Source organism: Nelumbo lutea, chromosome 8 (genome assembly GCF_056320005.1).
Source record: "Nelumbo lutea isolate HS-2025 chromosome 8, American lotus-T2T, whole genome shotgun sequence".
Lineage (NCBI taxonomy): Eukaryota > Viridiplantae > Streptophyta > Magnoliopsida > Proteales > Nelumbonaceae > Nelumbo > Nelumbo lutea.
In genome coordinates, this window is record NC_142691.1 from 51,083,413 (window position 1) to 51,110,608 (window position 27,196).

General features: G+C 36.3%; 1 protein-coding gene, 1 long non-coding RNA gene and 1 pseudogene across 5 annotated transcripts; 1 reads left to right on the forward strand and 2 right to left on the reverse strand.

Moving 5' to 3' along the window:
• Positions 1-895: 895 nt before the first annotated feature.
• Positions 896-15,172, reverse strand: LOC148844135 (Ribosomal protein L14p/L23e family protein). 4 transcript variants are annotated; one of them, XM_088958599.1, is made up of 5 exons: positions 14,871-15,172; positions 14,721-14,758; positions 14,268-14,342; positions 3,429-3,529; positions 896-1,392 (listed from the first exon to the last, which is right to left on the reverse strand). In XM_088958599.1, the coding sequence occupies exons 3-5, from the start codon at positions 14,296-14,298 to the stop codon at positions 1,021-1,023; spliced, it is 504 nt and encodes a 167-aa protein (XP_088814725.1). In that variant the 5' UTR covers positions 14,299-14,342; positions 14,721-14,758; positions 14,871-15,172; the 3' UTR covers positions 896-1,020. The 4 variants fall into 4 exon arrangements, with proteins under 4 accessions (XP_088814725.1, XP_088814724.1, XP_088814723.1 ...); XM_088958598.1 differs by having other exon boundaries at positions 896-1,395; XM_088958597.1 differs by having other exon boundaries at positions 3,429-3,532.
• Positions 15,173-15,534: 362 nt separating this feature from the next.
• LOC148844136 (uncharacterized) lies at positions 15,535-25,994 on the forward strand. Its single transcript, XR_016103022.1, has 2 exons — positions 15,535-15,713; positions 25,686-25,994. It is a non-coding gene; the product is annotated as an uncharacterized LOC148844136 (long non-coding RNA).
• Positions 16,500-22,618, reverse strand: LOC148844137 (putative polyol transporter 4 pseudogene; annotated as a pseudogene).
• Positions 25,995-27,196: the final 1,202 nt, after the last annotated feature.

The window sequence follows — 27,196 nt, forward strand, 5'->3', positions numbered from 1 at the left end:
TAAATAATGCATTATAAATTTGTAATGTATAATTTTTAATGGGAAGTGAACCCAGAAATCTATTCAACTTAATGTGGGCAAGATATTTATTTCTTAATATTTTTCACAAGTATTACATGTAACTCTGTATAATATTTCAATCAAACTCAGAAACATATATATTTATTATAAATTTGCATTTAGATATATAAGCATCAACAAAATTAATCTATATCGCTGAATCATCGAGAAAATTGTGCTTTACTAAAAAGAATACCGCTTAGGTTATGCCCTTCAACTTCAGTCAGGGCAAAGTCTGTTCCAACAGCCTTTACAGCCTTGTGTTGGAAATATCTCCGTAGTTATCTGATTTATTTCATGGGAGATATTCCCAATGCAAGGTTCCAAAAGGCGGCACGAAGGGTGCGAGCACCGACTTGCCCTGATAGAAGCCGAACTCTCATTTGGAAGCCTAAAACCGGCAGATTGCTAAATTTCCAACATTTATCAAACTACTCAATCGGGATAATTGGTTGCTGTAAGATTTCCAAAGTCAATTATCAGTCAGATGCCATAAACCTTACATAAACATTGAAGTATATTCTAAATTTCACTTTTTGGTATCACTGACACGACTAAAAGAAAATGCCACCAGATTCTTCCTTGTAGAAAGAACTATAACAGAATAGGGGAACGTTCTGCATAAGGCCTGGGGAAAGAGGGAAAGAGGGAATGAATGGACAAATGGACATAGCAATGGCCTCTATTGGCAACATCAGCACCCTACATGGCAAAGAATAGTTAAAAAAAGGCTGTCCAAAAACAAGCACAAGCCACAGCTTTCATGGCGATCCTACTTTACTAGAATACAACCCCATCTGAAATCCTTTTTCTACAGAAACTGTTCAAACTTCACTGGCAGCAAGAAAGATGAATACATTAATTTAGACTTAACCACTGAAGGTCCTGTACTGTTCTTTTTTGTCTTTAGATTAGAAACAATCAATTAAAGGCAACTAAAATCCTGAAGGGAAATTTATCTCAAGCAATATGCTCTGCCAAAGTAAGGATCTTAACATGTTTCTTCTTCCTTAGCTCATGTGGAACTGGACCAAATACTCTAGTACCAATTGGCTCTCCTTGTTTGTTGACAAGAACCACTGCATTATCATCAAACTTGATCTCACTCCCATCACAACGGCCCCGCTGCATGGCAGCACGCACAACTACACCATAGACAACATCCCCTTTCTTGACTTTTCCACGAGGTTGGGCTTCCTTCACTGATGCTATTATTGTGTCTCCCAGTCTTGCTCCTTTCTTCCCCTTCAAAGCTTGTATGCACATTACACGCTTTGCCCCTGAGTTATCTACAACCTTAAGGTTAGTCCTCATTTGTATGAACGTCCTTTGCTGCTGTAAACATGTAAACACAGCTTGATATCAGCTTGATCACTAATAACTGGACATTCAAGGAGTTGTGAGAATAAATAGAAGACGAAAACTAAAATGCAAATCAAACTAGATACACAGCTAAGAATATTACAGAGAGTAGACATATTATTTGACCGGTTTAACAAGATATTTAATAAACACAAAAAAAAATGAAAGAAATGAGAACATACTAATTTCACAAAGCAAATGAATTTGTCTTGAGATCCCTCTTTTTCAGATGAATCAGATCAAGGTTTATTGTCAGATTTGTAGATTTGTCTTTCTTCTTTATGTTTTGGATCATCAGCAAAATATGAATAAAGGTAGGCTTATTGAATAGTTTTCCAGATACAGATAGGAGTAGTTTTGCAGATCAACGTCATTATTTGAAATCCTTCTTTGATCCTCTTCACTGACTTTTTTTTTATTTCTTCATAATGATCTCTGAATTTATGGTTAATCATTTGGATTTATTTTCTTTCTTTTCCATGTCCTACTTGCAATTAATATACAACCCTTTTATCAAATCGACTGAAATCTCCATCAGATGGAGATCACTGAACTTATGGTTAATCTTCTTTTCCCCTGTTCTGTTAAAACAATGATACCTTGAGATTGCAGTAGACTAAATCAGAAAAGTAAAGCCTTACTGATCTCCATTTGATGCCTCCCCTACAGGATTATGTATGTATTTGTATTAAATTTCTTTCTTTCTTTCTTTCTTTTTTTGAAACAAATGGCAACAAAAAAACATTGTTCTTTTGAATCCTTCCAAATAAACAACAGTGCAATCTGCCCTTTAAACTGGTTTGTTTTTTGCATTTATACAAACTGAAATGTTTTGTATTTGTACCATGCAATTTTGTGTTTACACTCTTGCTAAATGCAGCCTATGGAACATTTTAATTTGAAAGTTTTCTGAGCAATTCAGGCACAAAATGACAAAAATCTTCATTCATGAGTGAAAACCCAAAAAAACTAGAAAGTACGTTCTCAAAATTTGGATAGGGAAAAATAAAAGTAAACTGAATTTGAGATGAATCTTAGATGATCTTGCACAAAATGACAACAAATTCCTAAAAAGAAAAGAACTGGAAATGGCTGAAATATTAAAAAAATATGAAAGAGAGAGGGATCTTAGCTTGGATTGTTTTAAGGGTCCTAAGGAATGATTTGAAGCCTTGTACTTAGCTGAAAGATATGCTAACAAGAAGATCTTGATTAAACATGTAATAGAGAACCATGGGAGAAGAATGAGAATTTGGAAAGTGGAGACAAATTGTTTATTTTTTTTTTTTTGGGGGGGGGTGGGGGCTCACATTGAGAAGAAACAAGGAAGAATTAGGCCACTGAAGAAACACATTCAATTCATTTTCTATCCAAAACAAGGCTTGCAAGAGATATTCATTTGCAAGCTTCAGTCCATAGAAAGCATAATAATTTAGTTTTACCTATCCTATAACCATGCACAACCTAAATAAGACCCAAATAATGACTAGATTATATTAACATCAAGTAAAATTACCAAAATACCTCTAAAGAAAAAAAATACTTAAAAATCAGAAATTAGAAAAAAAAATCGGGAACACTTATTGGTTGATTCTAGGAATATCATGCATCATTCTTCACCCAGTTTGAGAAAATTTCATCCTTGAATTAGATTATCCGTAACTTGCTAATGAGACTCAACAAAGAATAGTCCTAACTCCCAACTAACCAGCGTGAATTATAAGTATCTGTACAATGAATTCACGAGATTTTGATCATCTTTCCATCATCATGCCTTAATGGGTACGCTCTTAATAAACAGACTATGACATTTTGATTTCCTAAAGAAGTAGCCAGCTTCTATTAAAAAGTGTAATAAAAAATTTGCTATTCCACAAAGCAAAGCAAATTATAGTGCACTATGTAGCAGGTATTCATACCCCACATTAAGCTTGAACAATAGAATAATCTGCGTATAGATAATGCAACTGGAAGCCAAAGACAACATCATAGAAATAAAAACTAACCAGAGATAAGAAATTATTGCAAGTCATCGTTGTTGCCATCTCATGTGATGCTCCCAGAAAATTAGATGAATTGATGCCAAGATTCCCCAACAATGACTGACCTACTATATTTTTTAGCATAAATTAAATGAGATTCAATTCAGTTGCCCAGAAAATAGTGATACATTATAAAAGAGACAAATACTTTTGATATCCTTTTAGTTAATCCTAAAGTATTTGGTGGAATTATTTGAATAGCATGCCATGCATGTATAATAACAAAGTTCAACAACACAGAAATGAATTAAATTAGAACAAAGAATGGTTACAACAGGTTGTGATAAAAAAAAAAAAAAGCACAGATTTAGAAAAGCTGACCCAATCCAAAAATTACAATTGAACCCAATACAGATAAGTTCTTTGTACCCCTTGCTTAGCTAAACCATCTGCCAAGCTGTTGGCAGCTCTCCTCACTCATTTAACTCAGATTCACATGTCCTTTGATAGCCATTTAAATCGTCCAAATTCATTCCTCAAATGCCATGTCACCCCCTCCCCCTTCTGCAGCCATTTCACAACAGTTTTCGAGTCTCCCTCAATGAAAATCTATTAATACCCAACTCTTTTGCCTTTTCAACCCCATATACTGCAGCCCAAAGCTCTGATCCTGCCACATCACCTTGTTCAACAGGTCCGGAGTATAAAGCAATGATGTTTCCTTCTTCATCCCTAATGGCCTCCCCATGCTTGAGGGGTCCACATTCCCAGACAACTCCCATCAAAATTCAGCTTCTTCAAGCCACCTATTGGAGGTGACCATTGTCTCGGCAGATTTCTGTCATCTAGATGACAAGGCAACAATAACACCCCAAGCCCTGAAAAAGTCTTCAACCTTAAAATCTGAAAACAGCTTCAGGATTTTGCCCAGTGTGCCACTCTCAAAGTAATTATTCCAATCAAGGCTTCCTTGCTTCTTTCTCTTTCTTCAAATATTCTTGCATTTCTTTCCTCCCAAACAATCCAAAGCACCACTGCCCTAGTGTCACGGGGCTAGTCGACGAGGCCCCATGCGGTGCTCGATTGGGGTCGAGAAAGCCTACAAAAGCAAGCATCAACACACAAAAGGAAACAAGAGTGCACACAAATTAGACAAAAGCCACTTGTATTGCATTAATCAGTGGTAAGCACAAGCACACAGTATAGTGTCGAGGGGATCTCATGCTTAACCTTTACACGCTTATGAGCTCACTCGACTACCTACCTCCCCTCAAAGAGTACGTTAAGCTTTTGGGGGAGTGACAGAATAATACATCAAAATACTGTACATGCATACTACTATTTACATAATTGCCATTGGCATACCCCCCCCCCTTACAAAAAGAGTACAAGGACCCAACCCAAAACACTTGGATGGCGTGCTGATGGTGGCTGAACCGTCACACTAGTACACTTTCCCAAGATCCTACCCGTCCTTTTAGTGCAACTAAGGCTAGTAGAGCTAAACAATCCTTCCAACCTGTTAGGAGACCATCTGAATCCAAAGAGGGAAGCAAACCAATTCCAAATAAAGCTAACAAAAGGGCATGAGGTTAGAAGATGAAATGCAGTCTGGCCATTTATAACTTACATAGGACACACCAGCTGCAGGACAAACACCAAGTTGGTCTTTTTCTTTGAAGCAAGTCAAAGGTATTGATACAACAATGAAACACTTCCCAAGAGAAAGCACTAAACTTCCTTGACTAGGTAAGGAGAAGGGGAGGTGGCTACCAAGGAATTTAAGAAAGATTTACAAGAAAACAACCCATCAGAACTAAGGCCCCAAATCCTAGAATCTGAGCCTCCTCCCAAAAACACTGAATTCAGCAAGCTTAACAACTTTGACACACTAGAAATTTCAGATTCTCTAAGGTTCCTGTTAAAGCCAAAGTTCCAGTTCCACCCTGAAGGATGAAGGTGCTGGCCTATGAAGTCAAAAATAGGTCTACCCTTAAACCTGGAACGATCAAATAGAGAAGGAAATCTCTCACCTAGAAAGATATCCATAATCCACACATCCTCTCAGAATCTGATTTTCTATAACCCAAAGCCAAGCCATCAGAATTAAGAAAGATTTACAAGAAAACAGCCCATCAGAATTAAGGCCCCAAATCCTAGAATCTGAGCCTCCTCCCAAAAACACTGATTTCAGCAAGCTTAACAACTCAGACACACTAGAAATTTCAGATTCTCTAAGGTTCCTGTTAAAGCCAAAGTTCCAGTTCAGCCTTGAAGGATGAAGGTGCGGACCTATGAATTCAAAAATAGGGCTACCCTTAAACCGGGAACGATCAAATAGAGAAGGAAATCTCTAGCCTAGAGGGATATCCCCAATCCACACATCCTCAGAGAATCTAATTTTCTAACCCAAAGCCAAGCCATACCTAATATGATTTAGAAAGATAGGAAAATTTTCATGGATGGCCTTCCAAGGAGCAACCAAGGTAGCTCTATGGAGACATCCAGCATCTCATCCATTCTTGACATGCCTAGTGTTTTAAAAGCGCAAGGCGCAAAAAAGGCGCAAGGTGAGGCGCGTGCCTTTGGAAGCAAAGCACACAATTTAAAAAAAAAAAAAAAAAAGCTAAAAATTCTAAAAAAATGCAAAAACATCAAAAAAAATTATAAAACATAGCACTAATAACAATATACTTAAGTTTTAAAATAAATGTTTTAAAAAACCTATTATCTAAAATTAAAATACATAATATGTAAAGCATATTCAAATGAGAATTTTAAAATGAAATCAAACATATAAAACATTTCAAGCATATAAAACCCACAATCTCTTTTTTTTCTCAACTGCATCAAGTAGCTAATGTGACATATTACATTCCTAATTCTACGAGCCGCCTTTGTGCCACGCCCCTCGAGGCAAGCCCAAACAAGTCCATGTTAGGGTCTTAAACCCAGCCGCCAGACTCAAAAAAAAAAAGGAAAAAGCGGCAAATTTTCAAAGGGCACACGCCTAGGCACACCAGGCATGCGCCTTTTGAATGGGCTTTGCCTAGGACTTGGGCGAGGCGCCTACCCTAAAATGCGCATCGCCTGTGCGCCTAGGCACACCTTTTAAATCACTAGACATGCCATGAATACGTGTAACAATTTTGTGCCATAATTTCCCATTTTCATTGATACCCAGCAGCCAATCCACATGCAACCATCTATGCTAATTCTAGGTAAGCTTGTCCATTTGGTTTTAGATACTAACTTGGGTTCTCTGCCTATAACAGATGTCCTGGAATCCCAACCAGACCAACCAACTGGTAGCAGGGAAGTGGCGATTGATAATGATGGAGTCTGATTAGAGAAGGGAGTTGGGTTGTTAGAAAGGAAACAAGAGGAGTTAGAGTGGATTTGAGAGCAGATTTGTGCTCTGCTGGAGGAATTGATACAGGTGGCTCCCAAAAACCCTGAATCAGAGGCAAGAACCAATAGATTGGGGCAGGAATTAGGAAATAAAGGGCAGAATAGGAAGTCAATGGGAAATAAGGGTAGGAAAAAGAAGAGAAAGTCTGAAGTAGAGAGACTAATAATGGACATTGAAGGGGATATCGAGTTCAGTGGCAAAGGGGAAAGAAAGAAGGGTTATCAATGAAGGAACACCATATTGGAGGGCTAAATTCTTGAAAGGTAATGAAGACAATAAGCTGGAATGTAAGGGATTTGGGCAATGCTAGAAAAAGAAGATCGATTAAGGAGCTACTTAGGAGAGAAAGACTTGATGTTGTGATCTTGCAGGAGACAAAATTAGTTGAACTGGATAGAAGGTAGGTCAGGGAGATCTAGAAAATAAGAGGGGTAAGATGGTGCTCAGCTCCGTCGTGGGGAGCCTCGGAGGGAATAATAACTTTGTGGAAGGAGGACTTCGTAGAACTAGTAGAGGAGATAGTAGGAAACTTCACTGTATCCCTAAAATTCAGAATGGTGGAAAATGGATTTATTTGGGTGCTAAAAAATGTGTATGGTCCAAATAATCATAGAGAGAGGAATGAGTTATGGGAGGAGCTTCATGGAATTCAAGGTTTGTGGAAAGACCCTTGGTGTTTGGGGGGATTTTGATGCAATAAGATTAACAAATGAGTCAAATAATCCCACATAGGCCATTACAACTAGTATGAGGAAGTTCAATGACTTCATAAATTCCTTTGAGTTATGGGAGCTTCCTTTACTACAGGCTACCTACACTTGATCCAACTTCTGAGAAAACCCAACCTGCTCAAAGCTAAGGCCCTACCTAGGATAACCTCTGATCACTGCCCTATAGAAGTAGGACAAGAACCTCTTGGTAATGGACCTAGACCATTCAGGTTTGAAAACATGTGGCTGACACACCCGGACTTCTTGCCTAAGGTTAAGGAATGGTAGAGTGAAGAAATGAGAGAAGTGAAATGGGATGGGGTTAGATTCCACAAAAAATTAAAAAGGTTGAGAGGCAAAATAAAAGAATGGAATAAGGATCAATTTGGAAGAGTGGAGGTAAAAGCTAGATTATTGGTTCAGATTGAAGAGTTAGATGCAAAAGAATCCCAAGGGATGATGGATGAGAAAGATGGAGAAATGAAGAGGAAAGTGAAAAAGGAGTTAGAGGAAACTTTTTTGAGCAAGGAGATCTCTTGGAGACAAAAATCTAGGCATAAGTGGATCAAGGAAGGGGATGGGAACGCCAAGTTCTTTCATGCTTTGGCTAATGGGAGAAGAAGGAAAATTTTGATATTAAAGCTTGAAGTTGATGGTGTGGAGATAACCTCTCAAGAGGAGATTGCCAGTAGGATTGTGGATTACTTCAAATCCATCTTTCAAAGATCCTTAGAGAATTGGTTAATAGTAGGGGAGGAGAATTGGCCAACTTTGAACCAAACAGATAAGGGATGACTGGAAAGAATGATTGAGGAAGAGGAAATTAAACAAGCTGTTTTTTCTATGGATAGGGCTAAGGCACTGGGTCCTGACGGATTTACAATGGCATTTTATCAGGACTATTGGGACATAGTGAAAAAAGACTTAATTAGAGTATTTAGAGAGTTTGAGGATAAACATTTTGAGTCCTGGAATCAATGCCACCTTTATAGCTTTAATTCCCAAAAAGAATGATGCTAGATACCCCAAAGATTTTCGGCCAATTAGCCTGGTGACAAGCATCTATAAGATTCTGGCAAAAGTGCTCACTAGGAGGATCAAAGCAGTTTCCCCTCTCTCATTAGCCAAGCACAAGGAGACTTTATACAAGATAAACAAATTACAAATCAGATCCTTATTGCAAACAAGAGTGTGGAAGAGATGAGGAGATCGGGCAGGAAAGGATTTATTTGCAAATTGGACTTGGAGAAAGCCTATGACTTAGTGGATTGGAGTTTCCTGCTGGAGATGTCAAGAAGACGTGGATTTGGGGATAAATGGTGTAATTGGATAAGAGGATGCTTAAACTCTTGTCATTATTCAATGTTGGTGAATGGGATGGTTAAGGACTTTTTTCCGGCCAATAGAGGCTTAAGACAAGGGGATCGGAGATCCACTCTCCCCTTTCCTCCTTACACTTATTGCTGATGTCAGGATGATCTCCAAAGTAGATGAGGAGGGCCAAATAAAGGGATGGAGAATAGGGAGTAGAGGCATTCCAATAAACCACCTTCAATTTGCTAATGATATTGTTATTTTCTATGAAGGAAATGATTTGAGCAAAGTGGAGAACCTTAAGATTTTAATTACTTATGAGAGGGTCTCCAACTTGAAGGTAAATTTTGATAAAAGTTGTGTGGCTGGAGTAAACATGGAGAATAGGGAGATTGAATCCATTGTAGAATGCTTACGTTGCAATATTTCTTCTTGGCCTTTGACATACTTAGGGCTACCCTTAGGAGCCAACCCTAAAGAAAGTAGTTTATGGGCCCCTATAGTGGAGAAATTTGATAAGTGCTTGGCAGCTTGGACAAAGAATTACATTTCAATAGGGGGTAGGCTGACTTTAATTAAGGCTACACTAGCCAACCTTCCAACCTACTTCCTTTCAGTATTCAGGATTCCTCCAAGGGAGGCTAAGAAACTGGAGAAGAGAATGAGGAATTTTCTATGGGAACTAGGAGAGGTGAAAAAAGGATCACTTAATCAGATGGGAGATAGTTAACAAACCAAAGGAAGAAGGGGGTTTAAGAATAGAGAACATAGTGCTGAAGAATGTAGCCCTTCTAGGGAAGTGGGTATGGAGATGGCCCAAAGAGAGAGAGAGAGAGAGAGAGAGAGAGAGAGAGAGAGAGAGATTATGGCATGAGGTGGTGGCAAGCATTCATGGTTGTGCAGTTTCCCTTCACAAACATGAGCCAATTACAACTTTTCTCCTGAGCCTGTTAAACCCCTTATCTTTAAACTGGGACTTTGGGTTTCGTAGAGGGTTAAGGGATGGTGAGTCGAGTTGTGTTATTGAGCTAATTCTTTTACTAGAATCCGTTTGCTTGGACCCCACTTCTTTTGATCAAAGGATTTGGATTCCTCTTCCAAAAGGTACTTTTCTTGCTCTTTTTTTCTAAAATCCCGTAGTTCTAACCCCATTTCCCAAGGATTCCCTGTCGAAGAAGTCTGGGCACGACCTATTCCCCCAAAAATTGTTGTATTCTGTTGGAAAGTGTTCTATGGGAAAATCAATACTTTGGAAAACTTACAGAAAAAGAGACCCTCTCTTTGTCTTTCCCCAAATTGTTGTTCCTTGTGTAAGGCCGAGAATGATGACTGTTTCCATTTGCTGATCTCTTGTTCCTTTGCTACAGTACAGCTATATGGAGGTGGAGCCTTTGTTTATTTGGAGGTAGGTGGTCTATGCCTTCTGATTTAAGCTCGTTATTCAACCCATCCGTCTTTGTTTGGCACACTAGAAGAGGTAAGGTCATGTGAAAATGTGTCAAGGCAGCCACTTTGTGGACTCTTTGGGAGGAAAGGAATGCAAGAATTTTCTTAGAGAAGGAAAAAAGGTTAGATGAAATAAAGGATTGTATTCTAACAAGGGCAATCCATTGGCTGAAAACTGTGGATATTTTTTATGACTTGTGGAGGAATTGGCTAGCAATAGCTAACACTTCAACAAAGAATGATAGAATTCTGTCAGAATGGGTTCCACCTTTGGAAGGTGTCACCAAGCTGAACTTTGATGGAAGCAGCCAAGGCAACCCCGGGCCTTTAGGTATAGGGGGTATCCTGAGAAATAAGGACAGCAACATAATTTCCTTATTCTTAGGACCAATGGGAGTGGGGGATTCCACAAGGGCAGAAATCCTTGCTCCAGTACAAGGAATTCAGATCGCCAACCAGCTTGGGGTGGAGCATCTCCTAGTTGAAAGGGACTCTTAGGTGGTAACAAGGTGGCTCCTAAACTTGGATACCACCATTTGGGGCTACAAAGATCTCATCAAAAAAGTAAAGTGGTTAACCAGCAATATGAAAGTTGAGGTAAAATGGGTTAGTAGGTCTGCTAATTCTTTGGTTGATGCTTTAGCCAAACAGGGGGTTTATAGGGAAGATCTATTTTGTGCTTCTTCGTAAGTTGTTATTAATTTGGAAATCTGTAATTAACCAGCTCGGAGAGGTTGCAACTCGTGACTCTCCTTGGGGACTTTGTACTATTGTCTATTGCTGATTAATAAAATTATTTCAATTATCAAAAAAAAAAAAAAACCTCCATAGAAGATGAAATGCAGTCTGACCATTCATAACTTACATAGGACACACTAGCTGCAAGAAAACACCAAGTTGGTCTTTTTCTTTGAGGCAAGTCAAAGGTATTAGTACAACAACAAAACAGTTCCCAAGAGAAAGCACCAAACTTCCTTTACTGGGAAAGAAGACGGGGAGGTGGCTACTAAGGAATTTAAGAAAGATTTACAAGAAAACAACCCATCAGAATTAAGGCCCCAAATCCTAGAATCTGAGCCTCCTCCCAGAAACACTGAATTCAGCAAGCTTAACAACTGGAACACACTAGGAATTTCAGATTTTCTAAAGTTCTCGTTAAAGCCGAAGTTCTAGTTCAACCCTGAAGTATTAGGGTGCTAACCTATGAAGTCAAAAATAGGTCTACCCTTAAACCTGGAAAGATCAAAAAGAGAAGGAAATCTCTCACCTAGAGGGATATCCCCAATCCACACACACTCCCAGAATCTGATTTTCTAACCCAAAGCCAAGTCATGCCTAACATGATTTAGACTGATTGGAAGAATTTCATGGGTGGCCTTCTAAGGAGCAACCAAGGTAGCTCTATGGAGAAACCCAGCATCTCATCCATTCTTGACATGCCACAAATACGTGCAACAACTTTGTGCCATAATTTCCCATTTTCATTGGGGAACCTCCATACCCATTTGCTAAGCAAAGCCAGATTCTTCAACTTGACATTACCAATTCCAAATCCCCCTTCTGCCTTCAATTTCACTACTATGAGAACTTTTCTAGGATAAGTTCCATTCACAACTTTAGTGAAAAAGAAATTATTAAGATTGTCATACGAAGTATGAAGTTTACCAATCCAAGTAATTGAACTTATATTCCTGACTAGGTGCAATGCATGTAGGATGCCAAAGCAAGCAGAACAAATGACCCAAGTACTGCTGAGATACAATACCACAAAAATAACATTAGTATCAGTCCACAGTTCTAATTATGTTCTTATACCACAAATAAAATACCACACTGATATAAATGTAACTACTCCATGCAATGCCACTTATTGACTAAAGTACTTGTTCAGGAAAAAAAAAAGACGAAGAGAGAAGGAAAACAAGAATAAAATGATATATATTGCTATACATATGATAAATAACCAAATGAATAGCCCAGGTCATAATGGTTCTATACAATTTTAGTGTTTATGCACTCAGATCATAATTATTAAGATAATTAGTGCTCTCACACTTCAAGTAAGACTATCATGGAAACACTTTGAAGGACTTATCCAAGTAATTCAAAGAGAAGAGAAGATTTTTATAAGAAGACATCTAAATGGACATGTGGGGAGAAGAAGTGCAGCTTATGATGTGGTGCAGGGAGGATTTGGCTTTGGAGAAGGGAATGAAACAAGAAATACAGTTTTATAATTTGCAAATGTTTATGGTGTGATAATAGTAAACACATTTTAAAAAGAATGAAGATTTAATAACATTTAAAAGTGAATCAAACTTAAGTCAAATAGATATTTCTTTTTCTCCTTTCTAGCAGAATAGAACAAGTGATGTGCAAAATCTACAAAGTTACTTGGCAGGAAAGCTTAACCACACAATAGAGATCAATGGTAGTAGATGTGCACATTAAATAATGAAAGAGAAACGGAAAAGGAAATAGGTGCTGATGAATTAGGTGGGGAAAAAGGAGAAAAAATAGTACAATTTAGAGGCGTACTGGTAGCAAAAGGAAAATAGAAGATGGAGAAACTAATAATATGTGGCTTGAAATGGCTAACTTTATAAAAAAAATGAGTTAATAGGTGGGAAGGTCAGCTAAAGTGGAGCTGATAACAGTATTTTTTTTTAATAAATGAAGAATTTATTAGAGAAAGAAATCAGGAGCAACTTTTACAGAAGTCACTTGGAGTGGCACTAGCTGCAACCTCTCCAACCCTTCAAACACTAAAACAGATTACAGTCGAGCTCAATACAAATGTTCCCTTATTACCCCTTGCTTGGGTAACTAGTCAGCCATAGCATTAGCAGATCTCCCTACCCATTGTATTCTAACATACAAGTTTCTCATCAAGCATTTGAATCTTAAGTTCATTTCTGAAGCACCAAACTGCAGTCTCTGGATTCTGTAGCCACCCCACAACCACCTTAGAATCACCTTCTATTAGTAGCTGCTCCACTCCTAGCTATACAACAAACTGTAGCCCTTGTTGTGCAGCTAATAGTTCTGCCCTCGTAGGGTCCCCCTCACCTAAAGGACCTGAAAAAAGAAGAGCCACAGAACCACTTTCATTCCTTATAACCCTTTCCATCCCAGAAGGGCCTGGGTTTCCGAGGCCACTCCCATCAAAATTTAATTTCAAGAAGCCTTCAGGTGGGGGTACCCAGCTCATGAGCATCTTTGTCTTCAATAAGGAACTGCTTGCCACTTCTGCCCAATAACTCCATAGGTCATCCAAAGAAAACTGCTGAAATAACTCCGAAGATTTTAGCCACACTATAGCCCTGTACAGGATACAGTCCTTCAAATCTTGTTGGCTTCGCATGTTCTCTAAGAATGGGTCTACCACAGACCTCCAAACTAAGGGTGAACAAGAAGGGCAATAGTTGATCTCTTTGCCTTACCCCTCTTTGTAGAAACAAAATCTTTTACCACCTCATTTACTAATACCAAGTAGGGAGTAGTAACAAGATCTTAAACATCCAACAATGCATTTCCTCTAACAGTCTTCAAAGCCACATCTTTCTAAGGTCTCTCCCAAAAATGACTAGTCCACTAGGTCGTATGCCTTTTCTAAATCCAATATACGAAACTCTTGCTATCAAACAGATAAGATAGCAACAACAAATACAAACAACTCAAGGCTGACTAGACATATATATTTTCTGTTTACAAAGCCTAGCATATGAAACACATAAGTTATGTCAAACATTCTAAATTTAGGATATGCAAGATGCACGTGTTTTACAAAGGAAGGCAAATTAACTTTTGTGAAGTAATAAAAAAAAAAAAAATCTTGCATTAGCATCTAGAAGATAATCCCAATGAGAAGTGTGGTTTTCATACATGGCTATCGCATGGATCATAGATAATTATATATAACCAATAACAATGTTATACGAAGAAAGTAAATCAAACTTATAAAACTAATAGAGAGCATACCAGTGAACAATCTAGAAGTACGACGAATCATCTCTACAGCTAAGGTGCCAATCTAAATAAACTACTCCTGCTTTCCTGTGTCATTGTCAACCAAAAAGTAGTATTAGACAAGAATCCTTCAACAATGTCTGACAAGAATTTTGGAACTACTCCAAAATGATGTTTTTGCTCACCTCGGTTGTGTAAATAATTTAAATACAGATTAAATAGAAAAAATTAAAACAGAAAAGAAAAACAAAATGATGTTTTGGACAAGAATCGTTCATTATTCGGTTTATTATGAGAGATCACGTAGTATATTAACATTCATCGACAGACATGAGCAGTAGGGTAGGGAACGACAGACATGAGCAGGAGCTGTATATTAACATTCATCACACAACATATACTGGTTCTCAAACAAAACATTTGGGAGTCAAATAACGAAAATACCAGTCGATATGAAATACCAACCTGCTGCGATTTCGACCGCAGGTAATAGATTGCCGCCGCTGGTTCAGTGAGAAGATGAGGGAGAGGAGAAAACACAGTGAGAAAATGAAGGAAAATGGTAAAAATCGCAGTGAATGGAAGGAGTACACTCTGCCATGAAAGAAATCTTACCTCAATGTTCGCCAAAGGGAAGAAACGAGCAATGGGGAAATTAAAAAACGAGTATACTCCGCCAAAGGGAGAAAACGCAGTGAGAAAGGGAAGAAACGAGTATACTCCGCCGCTGGTTGGAGAGAGCAATGGAAAAGATGACAAATTAAAAAATGGCTTAGGGCTTAAATCGCTTATTGATAAAAAAAAAAAAAAAACGAGCAATGGGGAAAGATTGTGTCGAATGTCGATGGGAAAACCTGCTTTCAGATTCGAAGGGCACTAATGGTATTATAAATTTTTTGGGGGGACAGTTTTGATAGGAAAAAATAAAAAATGGCTTACTGTTTAAATCCTTAAAAAAACTTAAAAATTGGATTTATATTTATAATTTAATATATATATATATACTTTCGGCCGCTTCAACATTAATAATAGTAATAGTATAGGCTAAATGTCGGGCCTGGGCCCAAGCTCGGGCTTTCGGAGTTTTTATGAGGGCTGGGCTCGGGCCCAAGTTATAGGTTTGATGGTCGGGCCGGGCACGGGCTCGGGCCTTAGAAAAATTTGTTAATATACAGTAAAAGCCCGGCCCGGCCCGACCAATCTTCTTCTTTTGATTGAGCTTTCATGTACTGCTGGCTTTTCCACTCCCGAGTGACTCCATTCTCTTCTGCTCATTATTTTTATGCTTGGGGTTTACCTTTTCAAATATTTCTCATTACTGGGTTATAATTTTTAGGATTTAGTTGGTCGATAAAGCGGAGAGAGGGACATGCTAGATGAATGAATGGCCATTGGAATCGAGAAGATGTTTCAGGAACCCACACGCTTGTAGCTTCAATCGGTTTTCCTGCCAAATAGGTAAACTGTTATTGTTTAACTTTTATTTCTTATTAATCGTTACTTTTAGATTGTTGAATCTGAGTTCAATTTCCATTTAGTAGAGAGAGTGAACCTGTATGTTTCATTTCCAATTAGCAGAGAGGGAATATTGTCTTTCTTGTATTTTTGAATGTTATGGCCATTTTCTCTTGCTATTATTTTTCAAAAGACTCTGCAGATAGTGAGTAATAGAAGTTCCCTTATCCAAGTTTTAATTTTTTAGCTGTTAATAATGGAACAAATAATCCATTGCTTTATTACCCCTGTTTCTATTGGATTTAGGTAAACGGTTGGGGGGAGCTTAAACATGAAAACATGAGGCTCTCATGCGGTATAAATCTGTTCATATTCAATAATTTCCTGCTGTGCAGATCTGTTTCAACATTGACTTCACATTGTCAGAGGCATTTGGTTTTTTACAAAAAGGAAACCTTGTGAAGCATTAAAAGGTGCAATAGCATAAAGAAAACCATGTAATTTTATTCCTATGCACCAAGAAAGAATAATACATTCTAGTCTCAATTCCTCATAAATATTGGGGCATACCAACCCTAGAGGAAGAATTGCACACCACAATCTGAATAAACTCATTTATGCTTATGTATGTTATGACTAAATCACAACAATGTAATTTGGATAAGTCCTGCACAATTGTGGTAGGAATTTCATTGGAGATGCATAAACTCTTAAACATAGATGAAGCCAGCATCTTTTTTTAAGCTGGTCGTATGCTTTCATAGCTGCTTCAACATTATCATTATCAAACTAAACTTGAGTGCTCATTCTTTTTTACACTAGATGCTCTACATCTCCTAGTTCCACTTCACTTGCTTTGCTTCTCCGTTATTCTAAAATAGCAACTTTATCTCCTCTAGAGACTTTCCCTTTGTTTTTGGGACAAATTTACAACAAAGACAATAGAGAGAGAGAGAGAGCGCTAATATCATGGAAAAGACGAAGAAGGTTCTCGCCATTGTAACGGCATTGGAAATAGAGAGGAAGGACATGGCAACTAGTAGGGGTGCTCATGGTTTGGTTAACCGAACCGTGGGGTTATTTTTTGAACCAAATCGATTTGATCAGTTTTTTGAATATTTGAACTAAAACCGAATCGATGCAACTGGTTAACCGGTCATTGACGGGTTAACCGGTGGATCTATTAACTGCAGTTCAGTTTTTTAGTTTTTTATGCACTCAAAGTAAAGAGAGAGAGAGAGAGAGAGAGAGAGAGAGAGAAGGTTGTTGTTCTATCTGGTCATTGGGATTTTTTTTCCATTGGGAAAGAAGAAGAGAGATGAGAAACTAAGAACTCAGAGGCCGCCGATTGGAGCCCGTAGGTCATTGGTCAGAGACTCTGAAGCCGTTGGTCAGTATGGGGAAGAACAAGACTAGAGAGATAAGAGACTGAGAACTGAGAGTGAGTGAGAAAGGAAAAGGCGTTTAATCTGAGAGAGAGAACTGAGAGATGAGAGACTGAGAAATCGAAGGTCTTCACCCATCGGTCGGAGCCCAGAGATCATCAATCGGAGACTTGGAGGCCGTCATTTGGTTTGGGGAAGAAGAAGACTAGAGAGATGAGACTAAGGACTGAGAACTAAGAGTGAGAAAGGAATTTAGCCATTTAAGACAAGTTAATTTGATTCAAAGAGAGGAAATCATTAAAAGTTGTTGGACTGGGCAGATAAGTGTCGCTCTAGATCTGCACGTCTGCAACAAGAAATATAATATATAAATCATGAAAATTGAAAAGTTGAATCACCATAAAGAGAAAGTCAAAAAACGACAAAGGAATGCATTAAAAGTTAAAGGAGAAAATATATTATAATATATTATAAGATAGAGGACTATACTTAAATATATTTTATTTTATTACATATTAGAAATCTGCAAGAAGCCTATTCAATTTTAAAAAATATAGACTATTAGTATACATATACCAGTTGGTTTGGTTAATTACCGGTTTTTTAAAGGTTAACCAAAACCAAACCAGAATTGTCAGTTTTTAAGAATATCAAACCAAAAACGAACTGACCGATTCGATTACCTGAGTTTTTTATTCGGTTTCGGTCAGTTTGATTTTTCAGTTTTTTTTCCTCACCCCTAGAAACTAGGTCACTTGTACACCCGATTTCCTACTGCCCCTAAGGCTGATGCTTGAGCTTGCAACCTTAGAGGGAAAATTTCAGATGTCAACACCCAACAAAATGGACTAATTCCCACCAAGAAAAAAGGCTACATTCCCACAAACTGCTAAAATCTCTAGCACTATTGCAAGCAAACAAGGAGTCATATCATCCCAGTTGTGCTCACATATAGAAGTGGCTTTCTTCCCACTCTATCTTGGTAAATCCAACAGCAATAGTTGCAGCAAGAAGTGGGCCATTATCCTTTCTTCTAACTTCTCTAAATATTGTCGAACTATAATATACAGTTGCACCGATATTTGTGATCTATTGTAAACATTGGATTCAAAAATTCACACCACACAACCTTTTCTTCATGCTTCTCTGCATTAGCAATACTTGCTACTTCTTGTATCTTGGTCAGCCTTTGTTCCACCTCACTCTCATGAGTACACAAAATTCAAGATACCCTCCTCTATATCACTAAAACAATTTCGTATATTTAAGATTTTTGAGGTAATGCCACAAAGCCTCTTATCAATTTTGTCACTAGCAACATTGCACAATTCATATTTGAGAGAGAGAATTGTTTTAGCTTTTACCTTTATAATAATTAATAGATAAAATTAACTAATAAGTTAAGTAAGTTTTGTAATTTAATGGCCATTTCCCCTAAAAAATTAAGGGTCTATTTGGTTTGCAATGGGAATTGGAATGGTTCATTCCCATAGTGTGTTTGGTTCAGACAAGAATGGAAATGAAAATTGAATTTAGCAGGAATGGCATGTCATTCCCAAGGGAGGGGTAGGGAATGGTCATTCCCCCAAATGGAGGGATGCCATTCCATCAAGAATGGGAATGAGATTCAGATTCCGCCCAACCAAACAATTGGATATTCTGATTCCAATTCTAGACCCCTATTCCATTGAACCAAACGCAGCCTAAGTAATTATGACTTTGAGATTTAATACCCTTCTTAGAGGGAAAATTTTTTCATTTTGGATTTGCATAAGTCAAATAGTTGCTTATTTTAATTTTTATTTTGATTTTCCAGAGGAAAAAAAATATATTTTCTTATTGGATTAATTTAGAAAAGAAATCCACTTTTGCACAAGTTTGATTTTATTTATAAGAACATGCAAAATAAAATTGAAAAAACTTGTTTATTTATAAGAACAAGTTTGATTTTATTTAATTTTCTATTTTCCAATTTACATAATTCTAATAGAGCAATATATCTTGTCATTAGCCCCTACGAAGCAAGGGCACCCTTGCTAGTATATAATTTATAATCCAATACATATAATATATTACATATAAATTATACATACATATAAATTTTATATTTATATATAATATAATATAATATAATATATATATAATTTATATTATGTTATAAAAGAATATAATTATTATTTTAAATATATTATAATCTAATACATATAATTATACTTTGATCTATTAACCTCTCCATCTTCCGGGTAAATGTACAGTTTAACATTGGTTATTTGCAAAATTTAAAGAACCGGACCTGATTGAACCAGTTGAACCATGACCTAGAAACCTAACCGGTTTGGTCATACCCAAAATTGTAGTAGGGGAAAAAATAGGTCAAAATCAGTAACCCGATTTTGGTTTTAGAAAACCAGTCGGTTTTTTGACAATTTTGTTTTTTGCACATAAATGTGGACTTTAAAAGCCATAACTTTATGCCCGGATATCCAATTAGGGTGATCGTTTTTTTTTTTTTTTTGGGTAGCTTTTTGAAATCTACATGTTTTTAAGGTGGAAAAGGTGCTTTGCTCCATTATTTTTGCTAAAAAATGCTTTTTTTGCTTTAAATATTAATTTTTTAATATAAAAAGTTGAAACTAAAAAAATGCATATTCTACAAAAAACCATAGTGGACAAAATTTTTCCTTAAGCATACAGAAATTTGCAAGTTGCATGTTAATTCAAAGAATCCTATCATAGTTGCACAAAATAGATAATGTGTCATATGGACCATATTTTTCCATACAAATGTTATCACATGTTCATATGAGTTATAATAAACATATCACTACATCTTAATTCACTCAAGTTTTTGTAGTTAATTAACATATGATTAAATAGACATCATAAGCCACATCAATAACATCATACATATGATGTTACAACCACAACAAGCAACAATTGCAATGTATTTAATGTTGGGCTTGGTTTGGATGTGGATGAATTATGGTAAATAGTCTCCTAAGTGATTTTGGATGGGTCCCAAGGTATTCATCCACCTAAATAAATGATCATCTATGGTTTCCTCGAATTGGATAGTGAAGAAATGTTGCCCATAATTTGTTTTAATTTTTGTTATACATAGGGTCATAAGACCACTTCCACACGAGCATTGCAAGTAAATCTCTTCGACCATTTGCACTTTCAAAATACAATGTTAATAAGCATAAAAACATCATAATCATATAATCAAAGCAACATGATAATTTATATGAGATAGATAAAACATTAGCTACGACATCATACATAAAATACCAATAATATCCAATCATACAAATATCAAACAAAAAGTGCATCCAATTACAAATTATCATAAATGTCAATAGTAACACATACAATTATATAATGACTAAAAAAGCTATAGGTAGAACACTAAGTCATTGTTGATTCTTTTGGTACTGCTCCCATAATGCATTAGCAATATTGTCCCTAATAATGCTCATTTTGATATTGGAAGTAGAAGAACTAGCAACTTGTTGTCTGACTCCAAGACCACCACTTTCATCATTTGATGTCACATCTTTATTGGCCCAATGGTTAATGTATAAATCCTTGCATGCCCCTCTCTTTATGAAGTATGTTATGAAACATACTACTATGATTTACTGTTGATGTCTAAGTCATAGCATGTCATGTTTTTCAATATTGAAAATTTACTCTTTAGTATCCTGAAGCACTACTCGATGACATTATGCAAAGAAGAGTGAGTATAGTTAAAAGAATCCTCCTTGGATCTAAACCTATCATTGTGCCCACAAAACTCACTAAGATGATATTATTGTCTAGCATATGGAATTAGGAATCCTAATGCATTAAAAAAACCAACATCAACGAGATAATATGTACTTACATGTCAACATGTGATTAGTATGAAGAATAATTGAATAAATGTATAGTGGATATAATATTTTATTTTGAATCACCTGGAATAGGTATTGAAAATCCAACATTTGGCCTAGTCATGGCTTTTGCAAGTATCCTAAAACAAAGCATGTGCAGATCCTTCCTAACCAATGTATACAAAGGTAAAAAGCATATCAAAATTGCATATTGCTAAGACATTTGATGTACAAGCTTTTTTCCTACCCTTATAAGATATATGCTCAACTTGCGACACACTAACAAAAACATATGTGCCATCCATAGCACTAATGCAATCCTATTGGCACAAAACAAACTCAATAGAAAATCATAAACAATAATAAAATAGTAGTGTGATTAATATTATAAATACCTTAAACATTAGGTAGAATCTCTTTGACTCCCTAATATATGTCGAAACTTGATCGATGGGAGGTAGAGTCATTATTTTTCTCCCTACTTTACCATCAAGCAGTTTTTATCATTTTGGCTTACAATTATAAGAAAAAATGAATGCCAATGTCTCCTTTAGAATGATATTCCTCATGTCTTTCATGTATCCCCTTTGCCTAAGTAGATTTGCAAAGTTTTTGAGCATATTCGCTCTATCCTAAATAACTCATAAAATTTAGTATTTTATGCCATGCATATGTACGTCCCTTTAGGGAAAATGTCTTACATGGTCATTTTAATATTTTCATATTGAATGCATCCAACACTAAGGCATTGCAACACCCATCTTCATCATGTCATCGTCTGATGGTGATGAATCATCGTCATTTGCACGCCTTTTATGCCAACGTGTCATCATGACGATATATTCCACTATAATAGAAAATAATTACCCTATGATGGTTAACATAAACAAGATCAAACAAAAAATGAATTCCAAAGCAATAATCCAATATACATTAGACTAATGATTATGTATTCTCATATGGCTTCTCAAAAACAAAAATATATAATGAAACCTAACATAGTCCACATAGGAGTTCCAAAAAAGTCATATAGGAAGCATATCAAAATACCCAAGAAAATCGGACTACTAGTTGGAAGTCCATAGTAAATGATAATAAGATGTCAATGATGGCTCAATGGTCCATCACCCATGAGAGCAGCAATCCAATTGTTCCCATGTTTAGGTCTTACTGACATGAAAGATTTCCTCCATTTTGCACCATAAAAGAGTTCCATCGCTTTGAAGTAACAATAGAGTGAAAAGTGTGAGTTGTCATACATATCATTAAGAATGTTCATGCATTGTTGTATTTCTTCCCTCTATATTATCTCCTTCATTTCCTTCTCCTTCAACATTTCTTCATTGTCATTTCTCTTGCTATATCTCTCTTGTACATCACTACATCTTGTTCCATTCATCTCCACCCAAGTATGAATGGCATGTTCTATCCCTTGAATGTTATGTCTTTTCCCCTTCTTCATGGCGGTTGGAGGATCTCCAATTCTAGTATGACGTTCAAGGGACTTTGTTGGGATGTCATCGTTAAGATCAACGCTATTGGGAATTGACAATGATTCCCTAATAAAGGGGGTTCCATTGTCTTGAAGATCAACTACTGCTACAGAGCTAGATGGTTGTGTGGACTTGGTAAGGTGATCTGAATCCATATTGGTTGAGTAATCCCTATTTTCCACTGTTTGTGTCTCCTCAAATATGTATTCTAATTCATCCTAGTATTGATATGTCATTATCCCAAATTTCTTTGCCCACGTCCATTTTTACATGTGTTTATGTATAGTCAATATTTACATCAATCAACTTTTAAACCATGTCAATGTTTGTGATTCACTAACCTTGTAAACATTTTATTAAACATCTTTATTGGAAACTGGCATCTTGGTCTCAAGATCCACTATAAATCCATTATGCTTTATAAGTTTGTTATAATCCTAGTGGCATTTCCTAAGTATGTTGTATTTGTTCTTAAATTGCACATGCACATAATTCTTATTGTGGATTCGATTAAAATTTTTCCTAATAGAGTTCCACCCTATGTTGTTGAAACTCGATGTAGGTCTGTTTCCATTTGTCACCATCTTAACCATCAACCGGATGATTGTCACTTTTTTCGCATCAATCCATGTTGTGGATTGGTCAATTATCATACAATCATCATTAGCTGATGTATTTGTTTCCATCCTATTTGCCACATGATTGTGTATTAAATAAGAACACTCATAATTAAAGTAAAACAAGAGCACAGAACCATTATTCTATCAATGTACCATTCCCTAATAGAAACATAAGTGTTCAAATAAAGATGTGACTATACAAAAGTATACAAAAATATTGATTTTTCTTACTCCAACATGCAAAATAAGTAAGAAATAATTTTTTTGTATCATGATTTCTTTTCCTTTTTGTATCTCTAAATTAATTGATAAAATCGTTTATGGTCCTTGTCCATTCCAAGAGTTCAGCCCTTGGAGAAGTTTTGGTCCTTGCCCATCCTAAGAGTTCAGCCCTTGGTAAAAACAAAATTTCATGAATGGATGCTTAAGCAGATGGAACTATAGTCTATCCCTTGGATAAGTTCTAGTCCTGCCCATCCCAAGAGCTCAGCCCTTGGATTGTAAGAGCTAAGAGCTCAGCTCGCGGAGAAGTTATGATCCTTGCCCATCCCAAGATTTTCAGCCTTTGGTGAAAACAGAATTTCATGAATGGATGTTTAATCAGATGGAACTGTAGTCTGGGCCTTGGATTGTAAGAGCTAAGGGTTTAGCCCTTGGAGAAGTTCTGGTCCTTGCCCATCCCAAGAGTTCAACCATTGGTGAAAATAGAATTTCACAAAGGGATGTTTAGTCAAAATTTGCATACAAAAAAAGAATATCAAAATATCATGAATGGATGGCTCTACAAGTTCCTTTGTATACAAAGAATTCTGCTATAGGACAAAGGTATGTTAATATTGTTGGGATGGTAATGTGAAAAATGACAAAGGCAGCGATTTGTTGGGTAATATGGGAAGAGATGAACAACAAGTTTTTCTTGAAAAAAAGTAGAACAATAGAGGAAGTGATTGATAATATCAAGGCAAAAGTAGCTCATTGAGTAAAACCCTTGGATAGCTTTCAAGTCTTCTCAGCCATAGGCATTCTAAGAACATGGTCCGAAGTAGCATAGTCATTGATAGTAAGAGATAAAGTAAGGCTGGAGTGTAAACCACTAGAAGGCAATCAAGTAAAACTGGATTTTGACGGGAATTCCTTTGAAAATGCGGGCATCTTAGGAATAGGAGTATTCGGAGACTCTGAAATGAGGATATTGGGATATTCTTAGGACCAATTGACATTGGAAACTCACTGAAGGCTAAACTGTTGGCATTACTACAAGGGTTAAAGCAAGCCAAACAGCTAAGATACAAGCATGTTGAAATGGAAGAGAACTCAAAAGTAGTAATTTCATGAGCAACAAACAATAGTCATGCCCCATGGACGTTTTAACATGTGATTAGGGAAGTGGAGAAGATTGCAAAGGAGGTTGAGGCTGAATTTAAATGGGTCCAAAGAAGTGCAAATGGGCTATCTAATGGTTTAGCAAAACAAGGGGCATTGAGACAACAATTGTTTTGGGTTGCACTATAATAAGGGATAGAACAAAGTGATTAAAGGGGATCAATTGTCCCATCACCAAGTTGTATAAATTGTTTACAATCTAAATTTTAATAAAATTTACTGATAAAAATATTAATTGTTAACCCTAGTTAGGAGTTCAGGAGTTAGAAATCTATGCTGATATTCGAATTCAAGGGTTTTGTTGTTAAGGGTTGGCTGTTTTAATCAGTTACCCTACTTACAATCCATTAATGATCTTTCATCTTTGGGTAGAACATCAGTCCTACTAGAGAGAATTTCATCTCTATCTGCTGGTTAATTCAGTCTTTCTAATCAAGGAATTAACTAAGGAAAGTTTCTTGAAATGAACTTAAATAGAGGCTAAATTTCTTTTCAATCCATAGCAATATTGATGACTTATGGATGATGTTAAAAAGAGGACTATCTAAGCAACAACAAGAAAATTAGCAGGGTTACTTTCCCATACACACCCATGTATCCAAATAGGATCAAGTCCAACTGTTCTGGCATCAATTATGGGTTTATAGAAAAGAAAAAGACTAAATAATATTGGGAAGCTGCCAAGCCAACTAGATAAATTTACATATAAAACATAAAAAATAAATGCTTAATTCCCAACTACTCAAAGCAACTCCTTGCTATTGTTATAAAGGGGTAAAGCAAAAGAGAGGAAAGCCAAATTTACAAAGAGAAGATAATGAAAAGGCACACTATAAGACCAAAGTTCATATGGATTTGAATCAAAATCCATCATAAATTCTTTTTTTTTTCAGTTAGTTAATACTATTTTTTGTTAATAAGTGTGCTTCACTTTACCATGGAATGTGTGATTTGTTTTACATTTTTGAATCATTTTTTACTTACTAATTATGGAAGGTCAACTACTATATGATGAAATGCAGCATAGAAGAATGCAATTTAATGTTGAAATTATCTTATCTTTTTATTTTTGTGCAATTTTCTTGCACAATAGATCTGGCTCCATCTACTAATTTCCCATTTATCTATTTGGTTTTCTTCTTTGTCATTTTCATAAATTATGGGTTCTACTTTAATTTGATGATGTGTTTATGTTTTTCTTTTGTGAAATCGTTATTAGTGAGCCATGGGAATGGCAATGGGATGAAGATTTTCTCCAAAAGGATTCCAATCTTGGAGATTTTGAAGACATTTTGAAGAAGATATCTTATGTGGAGGTGGTGAATTTGTTTCAAACAGATGCCTCAGATTATCTATGGGATGAAATAAACCAAAATGAAGAAGATTTTTCCTACATGTTAGATGAAGGCTTGTGGGGATTTTGCTTACCATACTATTGAAAGTGGTAATGCATTTTTTCCTCTTTCTTGTAACCCTTGTGGCATTTATACTTGGAATTGTAATTTCATTGTGTGGATTTTGCTTACCATACTTGGAACCTTGTTTGTTTTCCTAAGGCTGCATTTGGAAATGATGCAAATAAATGTGAATGCAAATATTAGTATAAAACAATCCATATAAATTGCAAAGTTGGGTTAGTTTTGCACAGACAAATTTACCTTCTTACAAATTTGACTTCTAGTTGTAATGGATGCAAACACGAATTCCAATAAAGCATATGTCTTTTTTATCAAAAGCCCACTTGAATGCAAATTTACTTCTTTTTTTTATTTTTGTACTTTTACATCTTATTATCAATGTAAATATGCATTAGAAAATGCATTTTCTGTCATTTGTCAATGCATAAATGTAATGTTGTCAAACACAGGCAAAAGTGAACCAGAGTGCAAATTTACCCTAAACCGAGATTTACATTCCATTTGCATCATTTCCAAACGCAGCCTAAAGAACAACCTTCATTGCCGCCACCCACATAATGGCATCTGATGATTCCTTAACCATTATTAACTACTAGAACTATAGATCCGATGATCCATAAGCAAAAAACAAAAAAAACAAAATTAAAGATACAAAAATACTAAGATATGATGATTCAAAAAAAAAATAAAAAAAAAAAAACATTTGAAGACACACCTATAGCGGTTCCGAAGACAAATAAGGTGAGGCGATTTCGAATGGAAGACAAATAGGCTGGACACAAGTATGCTTGACCCCTAGCGGCTAAAAACAAAAAAGTCTGGTGAAGTCTATTCTTTAGCAATGAATTTGACATTTAGGGCCGACTAAGAGAGCAATAGCAATGGAAGAAAGAATTGGAATATGCTCCTCACACAAGGCACCTCACAACGATCACATGAGCACATCTCACCATGCATTGGGAGCATCTCCTGTGAATAATAACGTATAAGTATTGGAGATTTTCTCAATTCATGGCGGAATGTGTATGTGAGGTTGGTGTGAGGTGCAGATCCGACATCTGAAAGAAAAACAAAATGTATTAGGATTTGTTTAACAGGGGAGTAACGGTTTTTGTGGTGCCTTGCGATGCACTGTATGAAGTCAAAGATGTGCCACGTTAGATGCTATGTAATCACCACATCATGTCACTATTAACAACAATGGTAAGAAATTTGGAAAAATGTCAATTTCATTATTACCTCTGACCATGTATTCCAATTTCCATGTCGCAGTTGTTTTGTCCCCATTTTTTTTGGAAAAAACGGAATCAAA